The 20134-nt window shown below is 40.3% G+C and overlaps 1 protein-coding gene across 1 annotated transcript; it reads right to left on the bottom strand.

Moving 5' to 3' along the window:
- Nucleotides 1-2507: 2507 nt before the first annotated feature.
- On the bottom strand, nucleotides 2508-19283 carry xirp1 (xin actin binding repeat containing 1). The gene is made up of 8 exons (XM_034702101.1): nucleotides 19156-19283; nucleotides 18594-18645; nucleotides 18196-18486; nucleotides 15136-15202; nucleotides 10043-10198; nucleotides 9799-9857; nucleotides 3628-8091; nucleotides 2508-3200 (listed from the first exon to the last, which is right to left on the bottom strand). The coding sequence occupies exons 1-8, from the start codon at nucleotides 19281-19283 to the stop codon at nucleotides 3198-3200; spliced, it is 5220 nt and encodes a 1739-aa protein (XP_034557992.1). The 3' UTR covers nucleotides 2508-3197.
- Between the last annotated feature and the right edge of the window lie 851 nt (nucleotides 19284-20134).

The raw sequence follows: 20134 nt of genomic DNA, 5'->3' as shown, positions 1-20134 counted from the left end.
TTCATGATAACAAGTGAGAAACAAGTCATGTTTAATTCATTTTTCCCCATGCACATTACACCAAATATACATGGTTACCTTAGTCAGTAACATGTTCTCTATGGATTTTTAATTAATTCATGAAATAGAAAAATACATTTGGTTATGTTTTAGAGCCCAGAACATGTCTGATATTTATGTCAGGAGTAATATTAAACTGCATTATTCTTTATATCATAATTAACTTCATATTAAACACCAGCCAGCGACTGTTTAAGATTTGACCTGCTGTCATTTAGGATGGGAAAAGTGTTATCATTTAGAGGAGACAACAGTGACTGAGGACATTTAGGCAAACAGGGTGCATTAGAGTTATTGTAAAAGCACAGGCCATAAAACTAACTTCTGCCAGCTTTCCAAAACTGTATAACGTTGTATTTTTGTTTGTTGACAGTCTCAGTAACAAGCAAAATAGCTAGTCTAAGCGAACAAACATGTTGAAAATACACCTCATACACCATATACCTCTATACATCTATCTATCAAGTCACTAGAGGACCCACAGATGAGGCTCCCAAATTAGAATACAATAAATATAACAAACAATAATTAAATACATAGCCCTCCTGGCTTCAAACAAACTGTTTACCACACTGTGAAGTTGGTAACTTCCATTTGCTTGTTACCTGACACTTAAACCAAAATGGCAGATTGTGTTTTTCACACTTTGAATCATTACTCTGTGACTGCAAACCCTCATGTAGCACAATTACTGACAACTTCCATGGCTTTTATTGCTGATTCGGTAGCTTTATCACCATTTTTCATCTTTATCACTCCAGGTCTTGAAAGATTTGAAATACTAAGGAAGACCCTGACAGACCATTACAAATTTCACTTCTTTTAAAGTTTTATTTATTTCACAATTGAAACAACATGCCATTACGTATCAACTATATGCTGTTTTTTAATAAAAGAACTTAACACTTGTTGATGTGGTTACAGTATAAAATCTAGGACACTTTTTTTAAAATCAAAAGTCAACATATTCATGATTTCATAAGATACATTTTAGGACAAAACCTTTGCATGAAAACAATAAATACACAAATGGAAGACCTGCTTTGCTAGAATGGGGAACTTGGATACTCTCAGTCTAAACTAATGCTTTTCTTTTGGTTGGCTAAATGTTACAAACACTTTCCCTTCCTCCTTGGTATTGCTTGACACTCTATCTTCAAACAGGCGCCCTGATCTTTTGATTAATGGGGATGTCACGACTTCATATCTTGTTGGACTTCCGACTACTTCAAAAAGTGCTGTTGATTTGGCGTCGGACTGTTTGGTGACGACAGTTGAAGTCACAGAGGAAAGAAATGAGTTGCCAAAGCCGTCGGTCTCCTCGTAAGTTTCACTAACAGTCTTTCTGCCGATTAGTCCTGCTGGTTGCTCGGGGACTGTTTGTACCTCGAGCACACTGACCTTGCGTTGTGGAGGACTGTGACTGCTCTTTGAGGACTCAGCAGCAGCTGACTCCTGACCCCGATCTTTACTTTCAGCAGGTGAAGTATGAGAGTTACCGTCTGCTGTTGGTTTAAATGTTGACATGGTTGGCTTTGGTTGTTCTGCAGGCTTTCTGGCAGCTGAGTGAATGGAGATGAATGAAGGGGAAGACTGTGAAGACTGTCTAATGAGGGGTTTAATGGGCACTTTTCTGGGGACATCAGGTTTACTTGAATCTGAATCCATTTGCACATCAGAAACCTCTTTGTTTTTACCTGATTTGGCCTTGCTTGAGACAATACTTATTTTCCTGATGTTGTTGGCTGGTTGAAAGTTTGGCTCAGATTTCAAAGACTCATCAAAAAGTCCAGACAAGCCTGCGATGTCAGCCTCAGACTTCAGATTGGACACGGAGTACAAAGCCTTTTTAATCGACTCCTCGATGTCAAGAAGTTTTGCCAGCGTTTGTTCCTTCAGATTCATGATTTCCTTGCTTGCCTTTTCCAGATCCTCAAATGCAGTCTCAACCGAGGAGATGCTCTCCAGATCATCGTCCTGTGGCTCGACATCAACTTTCTTTTCCTCTGGTTTCCTCCGATGTGTATTTCTACTTGGTGTTTCCATCCAAGCAGGGACATTTTCACACAATGTCTTCATGGAGCTGTCATCTGCATTGCTGGTTTCACCCTCTATCTCTTGCACTTGACTTAAGATTCCTTTAAGTTCCTCTCGTTTTCTCAAATTTTCAAAGATTTCCATAGCTGCTGTCACGTTTCCTTTCATGATCTCATCCTTGTGGACAGAAAGTCTTTGCCGTCTCTCATCATCTGTCTCTTTTACTTTCTTTTGTCTTAAAACTACTTTGTCCTCACTAAAGTCATTTTGCTGCAAATGGGATGAGTCGTGTGGACTTTTGGTCTGCCTTACTTGCTGAGCATCGTGAGTGATGTGTTGTGTCTCTCCAGGTTTAGGTTGTGATTGGTGTTGTTGAGGACCGGCTCTGTTTGTTTGTTCATGGTCACTTGAATTATCATGGATTACTTTCACTTTTTTGGACAATGAAGGGGTTCTTCTATCTGGAGTCTTACTTTCCTTTCTCTCAAAGGTCTTCAGAGCTGCCTGTAAGCTCATGTTCATGTCATGTTTATCTTCTGCTGCGTAACTCTTCATACACATTTGTATCTCCTCAGCTGCATTAATTTTCTGTATTACATTTCTCTCCATTTCTACTTCATTAGAGCTTAACATGATCCCCTGGTTTGAACTGCTTCCTGTTAATGGTATTGTTTTCTTGGTGTCCATTGGGAGATGATCAATTTTTGTATTTGAGTTTTGCATCACCTCATCAACACGGTGTTGATGTTGGCAGGTTTTATGTAAGGTCTGTGTGCTGATGTTGTCTTGTCTCACGGTTTCTTGTAGTTTATCTGAAGTAACTGTTGGAGGGAATTTGCCTTGTTCTGTTGGATGATCTGAAACGTTCAAAGAGGCTTCAGGAGCGGCACTTGATGAAATGTTCTGTTCTTCCACAGTGACGTATTTTGTCCATTGTGGCTTTGGTGGCAAAGCCGGCCTCTGCACTTGAACTTTCTCACTTGTCTTTTGAGGGATCGGAGGAGGAAACACGCTCTCAGGGCTGGATGAATTAGAGTATCCATTTGCTACAGGGCTGGGTGTTGAATTCTGAGTTGTTATGGTTGGTTGTCCTTCACAGGTTACTGAAATTGAAGGAGACAGTTTTGTGTCAGATGGAGGCATTGACACCACAACACACTGATTGTGAACAGTCTCGCTCCTCCCTGCACAAGCCCTCCCTGAATTCCTGTATATCATTGCAGCTTTGTAGTCACCTTTGGAGACATTTACACTAGACTTTTCAAGAGATTGCAGAGCCAGTTGGACATTACCTCTCACAATATCTTCTTTATCTAGAAGCCTCTGCTCTGTGGCTGCGCTCTGCAGAGACCTGATAGCTGCCTTCACATCTCCTCTGACAACTTCCTCTGTCTCGTCTCCTGTTGTCTGACCATTACACTCATAACTTACAAAAGGTGGCACTGGTGCACAATTACTAACTATAACTGCACTTTGCTCACTAGCCTCACAGGACATATAGCTTTCCCTAGCTCTCCCTGAGTCACTGACCTTTGATTTGCTTGTCTTGGTTTGCTGGCTTCTGGAGGAAGACGAACATGTAGATTGACTCATTGAGGAGCTGCTTTGCTCTTGTGTTGTGACACTCAGGTTGTATATTTTTCCTGGAACAACAACTTCACGTTCCACATGCATGCTTTGCTGCTTGGCCATTTCCAGGGACTTTTTGGCGGCTTTCACATCTCCAGATATAATGACTTCTTTTTGTGCAATGCTGCTTTCTTCTTCAGGAACTTCAACTGACAAGTCCATGTCATAGATAGTTCCAGGTGTAATGACCTCCCGCTCCACACACATGCTCTGTTGCTTAGCACGTTCCAATGATTGCAGTGTCGCCTTTATGTCCCCAGCCACGATGCCCTCTTTTTCTACATTGACAGGTTGCTTTTCTGAAAGTTGCTGCTTTGCTGATGAGATGTCCCCAGGTACTATTTCTTCCCTTGGGACACAGCTTTCAACATTGAATGAGCACTCTGATGCAAAAACCTTCTTAGTATTCTTTACATCCCCTGGCAAAACATCAGAAATGGTTCTCTCCACTTGGTCTTTTTGCTGGCAGAGACTTCTCTTTGCTTCTTTCACATCCCCCTGAATTATTTCACTGTGCTCCTCAGAGAGGAGGCTGTGATCAGCTTCATCTCCTGATGCCTCAGCTTGAAGACTTTTCAGGTAGTGCAGATCTCCCTTTTCAATGCAACTTTTGTACAAATTCACATTTCCCTTTTCATTTTTGTCCACTCTACATGACGCTGCAGTCCTTTGACTATTGGCGGTAGCTAAAAGACTTCCAATTGTAGATTTAACATCTCCCCTCTCTACAACATGGCTGTCAGTTTTGGTTTCAGAACTGCAGACGAGTGAATAAACTGACATCTCGGCGTGTCCCTCTGTAGCCTCTTGCATGATGATTCCTTTTTTCAAACCTTTCTCTTCAACAAGCATTGATTCAATCAACTGGACGATGTTTTGTACTCTTTGATCCCTCTCCAGGGTGGTAGTTGTGGCCGACTCGTGGGCTGGAAGTTCTACAACAGTGGTTTTGACTTTGCCCTCCATTTCTCTGAGCAGACGAATTTGGGGCTTAAGGGTTGGTTTGAGTATTAGTTGTAACATGATGTTCCTGATGTTACCTCCAACAACGTCTTCTTTTTGGACTTGCACACCTGTATTACTTTCAAGCACATACTTTGCCATGTTAACTGTCTTGCTCTCGTTAGCTTCTATAATGATGCCGCTTGAGTGAACATAACTCATTTGGTGCAAATAGGACAGACTGTCAGTAATAGTGCTGGCTGTGATTTTGTCCAGGGGAGTGGTCTCAAAGAGCCAGGTGGTGCACTTCACATCAGCTTTGGGTATCTGCTCTTCACTACCTTGCGCTGTGACACCCTCAGACTCCTTGATCTTGTCCAGTGGCTGTGATTCAAACAGCCAAGTGCAGCGTTTCACATCTCCTTTCTGGCTGTCCTCTCTGTGGACTGTTTTTACTGGACCTTCCTCCTGAGGTTCACCTTTCAGACTGTCAATAGTTTGATTCTCAAAGAGCCAGGTGGAGGTCCGGACATCCCCTTGCTGGACATCAGTGACACTTACCATCCGCACAAACTTCTTGTTTGACTCATCGGATTCAAATATCTGTTTATTTTGCTGCACATTACTGCTCCCTAAGTCTTCAATGACTCTGACTGAGGGCTTGTCTCCATCGGTCAGGGAGTCCAAAGGTTGGGTCTCAAACTTCCATCTGGCTGATTTGACATCTCCTTTCTTGACATCTTCTTGGGTGACGGCACGGATCACATAAACTTCATTTTCTGCTTTGATAGCATCGAGGGGTTTAGTCTCAAACATCCACCTCGCTCCTCTCACGTCACCACTCATCACCTCCTCTTTTTGCACAGTTGTAACTTCATGAAATTGTCCCTCCTTGTCTCGGATGGCGTACAGTGGCTGAGACTCAAACATCATGGTGCTTGACTTTACATCAACGTTGCTCACGGGCTCTTCCACAGAGTCTGACTTCTGTTCAAGGGGTTGGTCTTGGATTTTGTCCAATGAAGAAGTTTCAAATATGAACTTTTTGTTTTGGACATCTCCGCTCACTGCACCGCTGACTGTCTGAATGCTTTCACCTTCTTTGCCCTTGTTGATCAGGCCCATAGGGCAGTTCTCAAACATCCAGGTAAATGTATGTACAGAGCCTTTTTCAATCTGTTCACCTTCGCTCTTTTGATCAGATGTTGTCCCCATTTCTAATCCAATTTCATCAAGGGACTGGGATTCAAAGAGTTCCTTAACTCTTGAGACATCTCCAGACTGAAAGTTGACCTGGCTGACTTGTCTCATACCTTGTTCAAGATTTGTTCCCTGTCTTATTCTATCCAAGGTTTCTGTCTCAAAAAGATGTGTCACTGTTTGAACACCAGTTCCTGATTTGACAGAATCCTTTATGGTGCTGCAAAGCTTCAGATTGTATTCTTCGCCATCTTTGATGCTGTCCAGAGGCTGTGACTCAAAGAGCCAAGTCATGGACTTCACGTTGGCGTTTTCAACAGCTTCTTTATCATGTTGTTTTTCTGATTTCTCGTACAAAATGTCCATCGGCTGTGTCTCGAATAACCATTTACAGCTCTTGACATCACCTTTTGGAGTTTCCTCCTCGGTAGAAACGTTCTGCTCTGTCTGGTTGAACTTGGAATGGATCCCATCTATCGTCTGGGTCTCAAAAAGCCACTTTGCCATCTTGACGTCGCCCATTGTATCCTCGTGTCTGGTGATGCCTTTGATTACCTCAACATTTTCCTTTCCATCGGCAAGCTTGTCCAAAGGCTTGGTCTCAAACATCCACTTATAGTTTTGGACCTTCCCTTTGATCAGTTCTTCTCGGCTGACTGTCGTGACCTTATGAAGGTTACCGGAGCTGTCCTTTATTGCATATAAAGGAGTTGTCTCAAATGTTGCTTTGTTGCCTTTTACATTTCCTGCTTCAATCACTTTTTCCTTCTCTATTGATTCCTCATCAGAGTGAGTAATTTTGCTCAGGGGAATTGTTTCAAAAAGATGTTTGAAACCCTTGACATCGCCCTTTTCGATCTCTTGTTCCTTGATTGAGGTGTGCATTTGAATACCGCTCTCAAACATTTGTTTTTTGCCTTTAACTTCTCCTTGTTCCTCAGCTGAGAGGGCGACTTTCTTTAAACGCCCAACTTCGTAGCTATCACTAAGGGTCTCCATGGGTTGAGTTTCAAACAGCCAGAGAGAGGTCTTTACATTTCCCCCAATGACTTCTTCTTTTTCCAAAGACTTTTCTTCAGAGTCTCCTTTCAGTGCTGCCAGTGGCTGCATTTCAAAGAGCTTCCTCTTGTTGACAACATCCGCCTCTTCTGCACATTCAGCCAGTGTTCCTTCAAATGTTGCCTCTTCAGAAACCTCATGTATCGTGTCGAATGACTGAGTTTCAAACATCCACCTCTTCTGGTCAACTCCACCTCTTTGGCCCTCTTCAAGAGAGATACCTCGAATTATTTTCACCCCATCAGTTCCTTTATTTATCAGGTCCAAAGGTTGTGTTTCAAAAAGCCAACGGGCAGTGCTGATGTTACTGCTGTTGATCTCCTCCCTGCAGATGGATTTAATCTCATGGATGTTTCCTCTGTTGTCTCTGATGGCACAGCAGGGTTCTGCCTGGAAGAGTTTCAAAGTCTTCTGGATGTCTCCTTTCTGCTCCTGAAGCTCAGATTTCAGTTTGAGGAAGCTGTGGTCTTCAATGGAGTTGCAGCGTCCTAAGTCACTCAGCGGCTTAGACTCAAAAAGCAGACGAGTCCCTCGTACATCTCCTATCTGGATAGGTTCCTTCAGCACTGCTTCAACCACGTCCCCTTCTTCTCCTTTAGATTTGTTCAGGGAATCCAAGGGCTGAGTCTCAAACAACCACATTGATGTTCTCACATCTCCACTGACTGAAGTCTGTCTTTTAGCAGACATTTGTTGGGTGCTGTCAAAGTGCTCAAACATAGAAGAGGTGCCTCTGACATTTCCACCTTTTAACTCCTCATCATGCAGCAGCTTCTTGGTCTCATGAGGATCCCCAATATTGTCCAGAGTCCAGTTCTCAAAGATCCACCTCATTGATTGGACTTCCGCCTGATAACCTGAATCTGCTGCCTGAGGGATTTCTGACTGCACTGCTTTCAATATCTCATCATCCACTGCAACATCCAGATTTGCTCGTACGTCTGGGTGGATGTGCTTGAAAAGCCTCTTCAGCTCGCTTTTCTGTCGTTGCTGCTGGAACCCGGAGAACGTTTCCTTGGGCGGAGGCAAGGGGAGGCTACTAAACTCTGATGGCCCTTCATAGTCAAGGGGTCTTGGTGGTACTGGAGGAGGTGGGGGAGGAGGCAGGTCGTCGTCATCATGAGATGATGGTGAGACTGTGACTTTCCTGGCTGCTGCAGCCATCTTAAAATGAAAAACAAAGGGGAGTAAAATGTTCAGGTTTCAGTATTAAAAACAGGATTATTTAAGATATGTGCAAATATTAGAATGACATGCATTTTAGCAAGTGAAGCCATACTTTACCTTTCTCTATGCTCGCCTGATGTTTTTCACAGCAAACCATCCTCTGTCACACCGAGGTTATCAAAACACTTCAACGCTGTTAGTAGGCAGACAACACACACCTATACACCTGTTTGATACCAATACTGGCTACTGCAGGTCCAGTAGAGGCAGAGCAACATCATCATTCTTTTAAAGTCTGCTGTCCTTAAAAAATTGGGCAATATTCAGTTCCCTTTATTTGGGGGTTTTGGTCTCCACCAGCTTTTGGGGAGGGAATACACAGCTATTGAGCTGCTAGGTGAAATATGGAGCATACATGTGAGAGGAATATCACAGGTTGAACAAAGTTATAGGCAGCGCTGTCACCGTGTGCGGCACCATTCATCCACATGTAGTTATTTGATCGACTGTTTTTAACAAAATCTGATGACAGCAAATTAAAATGTTTGCTGTCGTTTTACATGTAGGTTTTGAACACTGTTATATATCCATCTAATCTGTGTGTTACATGAGGATTTATTAATTTGACTTTGGAATTTTATCCCTGACTTTTGGGCACAAATATCCTACTTTCTACTTTTTACATTTTCAAATCACAGGTGTTACTTTAGGTGCATTTCGACCAAGAGTTCCCAGAACTACTTTCCCCTTAACTAAAAGGTTCCTGTGCCCTCTTTGTTGTCTGCATTTCGACCGCGAGATGAAGTCCCAGGTAGATTGTGCAAATCAGGCCAGTGATGTATGGAGAAAAAAAAAAATATTAAATAATATTTTGAAATCTTAATAAAAAATAAACTAGTATGCATTCCCAGGAACTCCCTCTGTGTTTCAACAACTGTGTAAACTCCACAAACACTGTTACGTTCAACCGAAAGTCCCAGGACCTTTGAAAAGTACTACCCCAGAGCAGGGGGGAGATTATCTACCCCTGAACTAAATTTAGACCCTGGTTCCTCTGGTTGAAACGCATGTAGTTCAGGGGTAAAGTCCCTAGTTCCAGGGTAAAGTTCCTGCCGTCGAAAAACGCCTTTTAGCTTTTGTGTATTGGAGGTGAATTGTTGACATTTCAGACAGATGTCAACCTAGAAAGTGATTTCAATGCAGTGAAACTCAACCAGCACACATGGCTGATGATGTCTGAGCAGCTTCAGAGCAGCAAGACGTTCCTTGTCTGAGCAAAGTTAATGTTTCTCCTTTTATTTTTCTGTCTTATGTTAAGTTAGAATGATTGAAGTCCCTAAAATATGACACAAGGCTGAGTTAGCCATGCACAAAATTGGCGAATAGAAATACTAAGAAGGTGTATTTTACCACCTACCAGATATTTAGGAACAAATTCAACACTGGCACAAACCCTAAATTCAGTCAGTACTATCTGTTGGTTGATGTAATCCTTTAAAAAAGACTATGGTACAGCACATGCATCAGTTAACTTGACTTTGAGTCAATTTGTCTAAATGTTCACATCACATGTTAGGATTATCTAAAGTAGTAGGTCAAAGGTTAACTGTGTCCTCTGTCATACAAGCAGAATCAGAGCCAGTAACACGGCAAACTAACAACAAACACTCTTTAGGAAAGGATGCTGAAAGGATAGTGACGTACCTTTGTTGTTTTAGTCCTTGTGACTGGAGTGCTGATGAATTCCTGTAAAACAACAGAAACTGTGATTTAGATCAATTTGAACCATGAGTAAGTCGTGTTTTATTCTGCACAGGTGCAGTTTTAATTCAGGCTTGTGATAGATTGTTTAATGTTGAGGCTCTCCTATTGTTCCAGAGCATTGTGTTCATTCTGTGTTGAGGCCCTGGACCTCGGTGTGTGCAGGAATGAGAGGCATGTCAGGAACTCACTGCCTGTGTGGAGCCTCCTGTGGAGTCTGTGGCTGCTGCTTTTGACAGATAGAGAGCTGATCTGTCTCTCACTGACGACGACGGAGATATCCTGTCCTTAGTTTGTCTTGATGGGGAGCCCCCCTTAGTCAGTGATGGACTGTATTTGTCATCTGCAACACACAAGACAACAGAATTATAAAATCATATCTCTGGAACATACAAGAAACCCAACATCAAATCAACTTTAGAGATGTATAAAACATGTTGAACAGAAGGAGTGATGAGGCATTTACAAAAAAAGTCTGTGAAGTATAGTAAAGTAGTGGAGCTGACTCCAGCATGAGAAAATATCTATAAAGAGTACAAAGTATGATAAAAAGGTATTTCTATAAAATATTAAAATATATCTGAAAACTTTGAGCTTCTATGATAACATAAATAGCCCAGAATAATGAGGCTTTAGTATGTTGCACTAAAGCAAAGAAGAACAAAATACACATCAAACAAATAGAATTATTATTGAACAGAGCAGTATTTTGTTGTATTGTTTCATATTAGGATATCGTATTATGTGTTGTGTAATTATTGCACCTTATTTATGATCAGACAACAAAGACTGCTACAATAAAAATATGTAGTAATAATGACATTTTACAGGGTTTATACCAAATATGATGTAAAATGACACTTTGCTAGAACTTATTGGGTCAGTATATCTACATTAAATGATCTATATGTCATACTCTCATTGGTTCGTCAAATGTATCTAAAATTATAAAGAAGAGAGGTGGAACTAACTGATATGACAGAGGATTAGGACCAAATTTAAGAGGGAAAAAATAGAAATTTCAAGAGTAATGTTGCAATGATACAAGACAAAGTCAAACACTTACAATATTCATTGCAAAGTCATGTATTTACCAGAACAAACCAGATCTCTTACAGGAACAAGTTGTAGTTTTAGGAGAGGAGGATGCACGTTTACGACTATAAGGTCAAAGTCTAACCAGAAACAAAGTTGTAACTTAAAGTGAAGGAAGTCATAATTTCATGCTATGGTTAATCTTCATGTAAAATTACATCTAGGGGAATATCCGTGGAGCAGCCAGCTGCCTGCGCTAAAATGAGAATCGTGGCTCCTCCTGTGACGTTAAACTCGACAGCTGAGGACAGACAGAGGTTTGCAGTAGCGTGCTCAGGCTGCCTGTCAGACCGCTCTTGTTGGAATGTATCAGTCCTGAGATGTGTGTCAGTGTATCATTGATGAACTAAGAGACTGGGTATTAAGTTATTTATAAAACCTGTAGTAGAAGTAACCTCACAAGATGCTCCACATATTGAATTTTAAGGCAGGCAGATAGGTCCCCCCTATCTAAATGAACATAAAAGCTGATTAAAGGCTTAAACAACAACATTACTGTTATAATATCATGACTTTATTCTTTTAAAATTAAAGACTTAACTCCGTGCCCTAACCCTCTGTCATAGGCTGGGGCCATTTGGGAGCCGAAAGAGTCAGCTCTCACTGCTGATAAGAGACATGCAACCTGTTTGACTGGAATCAGCTTGAATTCCACCATTAACAACAATAATTAAAGTTAAATTAACTTTTTATTTAATTAATTTTGCTAGTTCAGATTTATAGCATTGCTTACTTGAAAGAGAAGGACTCAAGCAGAGTGTTGCCACAAACAACTTTAATGATAACACTGTGCGTCTATTTATATTGATGCTGTCTGTGTGTATTAATAGTGGTGTTGGAAACTTTCTTATCTCTTTTTTTGCTTCCTGTTAACTCTTGGAAACTATTTAATCTGCAACAACACTCACATGTTGGCCTCAGCAGTGATTCTGAGCATCTTTTGAGGACTTCTTTCTGAGCTGAACCGATGTTTGATTAAGTGGTAAAGACTAACACTGTAACAAACCAGCTTGTTTACGAAGGCTTTGATCCCAAACAGGCCCACACAGCCTGCCTACGGCCTGGGACCCTCACCAAACTGCACACCCACCATGACGCCAAGGAGAGGGAAAAAAAACAGCAACTGCTAGCTCAGCTGGAGTCACACAGATTGTTTGCACATTGTTTGAGGGAGCGCTCTGCCATCAAACCGTCAACACCTGACCGCAGGAATGTGAGAGTGTGACCCTGTGAAAAATGTGCAAATGATCTCGGCCTTGGAGTTCATATTTCTCCTGAGGTTTGTTCAACACTAAAATAGTTCTGTTTGAGTTAAAGTGCGGTTTTATATCAGCAGAAAAGTTTATCATTTTGATTCAGAAATACGGATAAATGTGAAATCTAGGAGATATTTTAGGAATAAATGCACAGTGATTCAGCTGGAGGTCAACAGTCCAGTGTGTTGCACCGGCCATCCAGCTGTAACTAATGTCCAGATTTGAACACACACCTCCCCTTTTCACACACTAAGCCCTCGCAGGACAAAAGGATGGACCATCAGGCTGGCGCCTCTCACGAGTCCGGACTTAAAGCATTTTCATAGTTGGATGAGCAGACAGAATGAGGCAACCAAGTCCTCACTGCCCAAAATGAGAGGTCAACTTCATCACTTGTCATCACCAAACACACACACACACGCTTAAACCAATAGCTGGTGAAATATGAATCAGTGAAATCCAGTTGTTTCTGAATCAAAAGCAGATAAAGACAATCTGCTTCATGGATTTCTTCCTCGGGGATTCCCACACTTTCAAAGCGTTTCCCGCTGACAGCTCTTTGATCCACGTTCATTCTGCTGGAATGAAGAGGAGCTATTAGCAGCACAGTAATGTGGGGGCGTTTTGGGCTGCAGGCAGCTGTACAAATGATGGGGAGATGCAGTTGGTATTTGTTCTTCACTACCACCACCTTCACCACCATCAGCTGTCCAACATTGTAGCCACATTTACAGACGTAATGAAAACCTGCGTGGTCAAAGGCTGGAGGGCCCCCAGACCCACAAACAGCACATCGCACTGCCATAAAAGTAACATCTGATTTTTCTTTATAATAAAATACTTCAGCTTTAAATCATCTCCTCCCTGTATAATGATAAAGAGAAGGAATGTTTGACCCCCCCATACATGTCTTAGGATAAAGAGCGGTAAAATGATATCCACTTAAGACTTCATGGAGATGCCAGAGTCGTACTCACAACAGTGTTTAACTTTGGAAGTCTTCTATCTTTATCTATAAGTTAAACAAAATTAAGAATATCCAGATTATATTTTTCTTTTTTAGTAGCTCAAAGATGATCATTGAATTTTTCATTCAATAACTGTATACCTTCAAATGGTCCCATTTCTGAGCTTGCTTCATTTGAAGATATTTTTACAAATTACAAGCAAATCAAGCTTTATGTTTTTGGCTTGTTAGATCTTTGAATAAAAACTACCTGGACTTGTCATGTCAGTGTGGTTTATATTCAATTTAACGAGATATTTTAGACTAGAATAAATAGATAAACACACTGGCTAAGATTTGAGTTTTTTTAGTGTAAGTATTGGAAATACTGCTCAGCTGAAATAAAGTGGGGAACATCCCTTTAAGTTTATCCGTCTTATCCTTGAATCTCTTCGGACAGATGAGTGTTTGTAATATACAGCGACATAAAGAGCAGTTTTTGAAGTAATTTGTGTCCAGTTTTTTATAATTAGGTACATTCACATCAGATTTATCAATTTTGGTTAAGCACACTGAATAAATAAAGGTCCAGTTGAGACAGAAGCTCTACGCTCAAATCCGTTTCATGCTCTGTTAAAGGCATCACCCCTGATAAATAAAACAATTCCCGTTACTCACTCAAACACCATCCAGCGTGGTCCTCTGTCTCTGCCTCGTATATCTCCTCTGTTCTGATGTCTTTCTCCTCAGACCTGATGTGTGATGTGTGATCTGTCTCCTCTCTCTCTCTCTGTCTGTCTGACTGAACTCTTTCTCGTCCTGCGGCCTTGGTGACAGCTGATTTTTATCAGAGCCCGCTGCCCCGCTGGAAGACTTTGGCTATTTTGGGAGGGTGGGCTGGCGGCTGAGTCAATCTCCTCTGTTAGTCAGTGGGGGACCCCTCCACCTCCCATTCCCACAGATACATTGTCACCCACTATAACGGGCACTGGGTGGGACCTGTATTTGTGTCAGTGGGGTTTCAGGGGACAAAATCATTCAAATACACGCAAAGAGGCCTATTTTGGTAATATGGTCGGGCTGTTATCGAGACTGACTTTTATCTACACATTTATATTAAAACAAAGAGTTAAATCTCAACCTAATGTAAACTAGTGTGTCAGGAGTTAACCTGTGTTGTAATCTGATGCTATGTAGATAAAACCTGAATTATTAGTTCACATACATTTGGCTAGATTAGTCCAGTAGACAACAAAAGTTGTTTTTAAGTAGTCATTTTTTAATAGTCTGTACTTTTAACTTGTTTCACAAGCTTTAGGGAGGTACACCATGTCTGTCAATAACCCACACTGCATTTACCCTCTCACATTCCTCCCTGCGTCTTACTCACGGCAGACACATCACAGGGTCAAAACATCAACTACTATACTCTGCAGCTATATCACTTACAGGACACAGAGAGGCATGGATCAGAGGGCCAAGGTCTGCGTCATGGTTAGAGTGAGACAGCCTCACTCCTATCTTAAGCGTGTAAGCCCAACACATAGTTATGCTTTTACCACCACTTCATCCTCGTCTTTATTTAGCTGTTTCCCCCCATGACTCCCCGAGACACAGAACGCTGAGGTTCGTGCTCAATCAGACTCTGCCAGGATGTGGTGACACTTAAAAGACCAGAGGCCTTGATCCTGACGTTTTTACTCAGCTGTAACTTAACCTGGATTTATTTGATACGCAATATGTGTTAAGAAGCACAGACGGATAAAAATCTCATCCTTCATACATATTCAAAATAACCATGAGAACTAAGACCGTGGCCTTAAATCTAAATCTTTAATAGTCCAATAAAGTGGGGACAACTGATGATGAGCTGTGGCCCCAAAATACAGCAGTGATCTCATGTCTTTAGGGAAACCCTGGCACGTCTCCCCCTGTCCTCAGATATCTCAGTGACTAAGCATGAAGTAAAACCCTGCTGCTCACCATGTGAGTATCTGGATGATCCTCCGTAAGACTCAGGCAGCCCGTTCATGACCTTTCCTCCGTCCACCTGCCAATAAAGAAGATACAAACTGTTACCACTCAAAGTTCTTGGTTATAGTGTCAGGAACTCTTATGGTTGCCCTGTTTGGGAAAGGGGCCCACCAAGATAAAAAAAAAACAAAGGGTCTCTAAGAAAATAATTAAACATTTTGGGAAATGATTTTGAATGTCTTAGATTTACTTATGAGAATAACATGTATCATATCTGCTACAAATATAAAGATAAATCCAGGAACTATCAGCTTAGATAGTCTTATTATATGTCTCAGTCTAAAGTCTAAGTGAAGCCTGTACCAGCATCTGTCCGAGTAAAGCATGTAACTTAAAATATCAGTACATTAGTTATTACTCATTTTTATTGATATTTTTAGCCTTAGTTTTATTTTCAACTCTTATCCTTACCCTTTTTAAATCTATTTTAACTATTTGTATTCTTAATTTTGATGTTTTAACTTATTTTAATTACACGTATTTTGTTGTTGGTGTGCATTAGTCTCTATCATTATCATCATTATTATTATTATTATTATTATTATTATTATTATTATTATTATTATTATTATTATTATTATTTCCCCTAATATGTCTTGCTATTGTTTTCATTTCTGCTTCTTTCTTGTTTTTCAATCGCTGTAAAGCACTTTGGGTTACATTTGATTTGAAAGGTGCTATATAAATAAAGCTTGATTGATTGATTGATTGATTGATTGATTGATTGATTGATTGATTGATTGATTGATTGATTGATTGATTGATTGATTGATTGATTGATTGATTGATTGATTGATTACTCAAAAGTTTGAAGGGTCATATAACTTTGAATACTTTTCAAACCAAAAGTGACTTATGTACGGTTGTTTTTGTTCATTATGAGTCATCAAGTGTCCCAAAACAGACAGAAAGCATCATCCAGCCTCATCAACAAATTCTTCTTAAATATTTAACCAAGTGTCTTGAGTTCTTTAGAGTAGCAAAGACTTTTTTTTAAATGAACTTGTTCTGGTTAAATGAACAAGACTACCCATAAACACCCGTAGAATGGGCATATAAGGGTAGCTTACGCATCTGGGAAGGCACCATTATTGCTGAACAATATATACCGGAATTGGAGCAACTATGCTGCCACCCAGAGTCAGACAATACCTTTTTCAGGGTAGAGCTTGCATATTTCAAATACAATGCCAAACCACATTCTTCATGTATTATTACAACAACCTGGCTCTGTAGCAGAAGAGTCCAGGTGCTAAAGTGGCCTACCTGCAGTGCTGACATATTGAAAACATTTGGCGAGCCAGTCAAACGTTAACAGTGTGCCCCCGTCCCAACATTTTTAAACGTGATCCTGACATGACAGTTAAAATGAGCGAATATTTTTCATTAAATAATACAATTTTCAGTTTTGACATTTGATATGTTATTTCTGCATTGTTTTCCATCAAATATAGCCTTAAAAGGATATGCAAACCATCAATAACTGTCTCTATGAATATTTTAACAACATCCCAACTCTGATGGAATTTGAGTTGTACATGATGCACATTTGCCCAGGTTTGAGATTCTTGGTGTGGGAATGATACCAGTGCCATTAGTTCATTTATAATAAATTAACACTGAAACCTAGAGTCTCCAGAGAGAAACACAATACCCTCAAATACCAGGGGAGGATTTACTGTTTCGGAGGCCCCGGGCAGAGACCAATATGAGCCCCCCCTTTTTTTTTCCTTTAAACATAATCACATTGAGGCACATCAAAATAAGATTTCCAAATGTTCAAATAAAAGCAGCTTGAAGTTACCCAGAGTCATTTATAGGAAGACAACTGGTAAAGAAAAAATATTATTTTTATTCTTCCAAGATAAAAGTAAATTGATTTATGTTGACAATCCTTTCTGATGTTGCACTTCAGAAAGTCCATGACTTTAAATTTGTATCTGTTGTACTAGTGATGCCACATAATTTGTTTGTCCTACATCAGGGGTTCCCAAAGTGTGGGTCGGGACCCCCTGGGGGGTCGTGAGATGTCTTCAAGAATGTTTTTTTCTAAAGTTATCTAAAAATAGTACAATTTACCCTTTTCAGTAAATCATATCGACAAAAATAGTAGCTTATCTTGAAATAAGACCTTGAATAGAAAATGTAATGAGTTTTCTGTCTTTCTTTTTTGCTCCTAAGTTTAGGGTTAGTGAACAATTACTTCTCAAAAGCATCAGTAGCAGTATTTTAAGCCTCATATAGGTAGGCTAATTTTCTGCAGACCAGCTAAATGAAGCCACATTTAATCACTTTGAGGAACAGGGGGGGTTGCAAGTCTTTGGCACCTATATTTTGAGGGTCGCAGGCTGAAAAGTTTGGGAACCCCTGTCTTATATCATGGAGGGTTTTATTTTTATTTGGGAAAAATATTTTTCAGCTTTGGCAAACTTCCCCTACACTGGTTTTTCTCATCTTAAATCAGTCTCTGGTGGCGTAAAATGCTACATGATTTATTATGTTGTACATTTCTAGTAGCTGGGTTTTCCCAAAGAAGGTCAGGGAACATTAATAGTTTGTGAAATGTGGGAACAAAGTGTGTGAATATGAAAATCAAATTTAGTTTGATTATATTTTCTGGAGTGACTAATCATTTATATGCTTTATAATTGACTACAAGTAAAGATATACTGTACATACATGTATAAACACATTTTTGAGGCTCCTTGGTGCATGTGGCCCACGATTCACACAAAGCTATAATAGCCTACCTTTGCCATATGGTAAATCTGCCTTTGTCAACTACTGTACAAACATACAGTACTTCTAAATAGTAACTGCAAAAACATGTTCTTATTTATGCAAACATGGAAAAATGTTAACACTGGTTTATGACCAATGCCGAGTGAAAGTGCTTGTAAGTTGCAGATCCTCATCACTAAACCAATCTCAGTAAACAAACAATCAACAATCAGCCAAACTACCAACAGACAACAAGCTGAATTCATAACACGTGTATACCACACACACCTGAGAGGTTGAGTCCTTTAAAGGAGTGTTGTGACCTTTCCAGTCCTGCAGGGGGCCCTCTCTCCCCATCTTACTGCTGTGAACAGGTGTTGAGTTGCTGAAGCTCTGCTGTAAGGAGGCCTTGGACTCAAACAGAGCGCACAGAGCTTTAGTGCCTCGAGACTCTCTCTGAGGGAGGAGGTCCATGGAGCGACTCCTCGACAGGTTAGAGCTCCTTCCTGATCCCCACAGAGAGACGCTCTCCCTGCTCTCCACCCTCCTCCAGCCATCATCCACAGATCTTTCTGAATCCTGGCAGCAGAGGGGGATTTTTATTGGCTTTTAGATTGTATTTTTGTTTATATCTGGGTCACATTCATTATTCAAGGTAGGAAAAAATGAAGAAAAATAAAAAGTACCTGAAGCTTGTGCTCCACTTGTTCAACATCCGTAACACGCACCTTTTGGTACCTGTGTGAACACATTGATGAACACTTAGGAAGCAGGAAACTAGCTACAGTGAAAATTAAATAAGCTTTCTACACTGGAAAAAGATGATAAACTGGATTTAAAGAAAATTAGTAATACAACATAAATAAATGATGTTGATTAGATGTTAAGGATTCATTCAGTTAACTGTTTTTCACCTCAATTCAAACTTTAAGCTAAAGGTTGAGGAAAATAATGAATTAAATGTTAAAACTGTCATTGAACAAATCAGGCTGCTACATTTAATTCAGCTAAAATTCAACATTTTACAAATAATTCAAGATGCAAAAATTATTTTAACCAGAAGAATGAAATATAATTAGATTTTATATAAACAAACATTCAATTTGGCCTATTGGATTGGGAATAAACACACTGAATGAACATCATCATGTTGTACTTTGACTGATCAGCTCTTAGTTTCAGTGTGAACATGAAGTAGTGAGGTTTCTAAATTTGGGTGTGAATGTGCGCACTCTGAGCAGGACTTACTGTTGCACCAGCTGAGACACAGACTTCCTGTCCCAGCGGGTGGAAGCCGATGTGACCCACGACCTCTCCTGACCCTCTGAAGAGAGACTCTTCAGGGACTGAGTCCTCCTCAAGCCGAACGTCTCCATGACAACAGCTAGAGTCAGGAAGCGTTACTGTGACAACATGTGATACCGACCTTAGATGACCTCATGAACAAACAGCACTTTGTTTGTTTCTTCTTATAAAATGATTATCTACAGACAGTAAACGACTGGTACGACTCTGTAGTTGCTCTTTATTTCAAACCCTGACTAAACTTTAAGACTTCTGCGAGTTATTATGTAACAGATAATCACGCTGACAGTCATATGACTCTGTTAATGTTTATGAACTCTGACACTCTGCTTCACACAGCTCTGCTTCAGAGAGACTGCAGACTCCTGTTATCATCTATATCTGATTATCCTGCCGTTTAAAGACATGACACATCAAAGAAAATAAAAAAGATATGATCTGAATCCTGAACAGAAAAAAACTAATTTCAAATATGCATGATATCAAAATTATCCAGGTAAAGAGATCTATTTGCCACAAAGCAGCTCTGATATTTGAACTGCAAATATGTTTTTTCCTGCTCTGTCTGCAAAATGAAAAACCTCATACCTGAAGAGAAGAAGCAGCACTCACCTGTGCATGTCTGTATGTGCGCCTGAGTTGTGGTTCAGGAGCATCTCTCACAAGACACAGCAATATCCAGCGGCCAAAGTCCTCTCACACCTTGTGATATGAGGCTTCCGGATGTAAGGTCTGCTACTATAACACCACCTGATCAATTTCACATAAATAAAACCCATCTCTTTATGATGCCAAACAGACCACAAACATAACATTTGTCCCTTTTTTTATTTTAAATTTGGTATTGAAACAGTAATGATGACAGCGTGTGATACATGAAAAATAAGCCCTGTGAGAGCAGACAGCAGACCTGTGTGACAGC

Source organism: Notolabrus celidotus, chromosome 15, assembly GCF_009762535.1.
Source record: "Notolabrus celidotus isolate fNotCel1 chromosome 15, fNotCel1.pri, whole genome shotgun sequence".
NCBI lineage: Eukaryota > Metazoa > Chordata > Actinopteri > Labriformes > Labridae > Notolabrus > Notolabrus celidotus.
The sequence above is the reverse complement of the archived record's forward strand: the minus strand, read 5'-3'. Positions and strand labels throughout refer to the sequence as shown.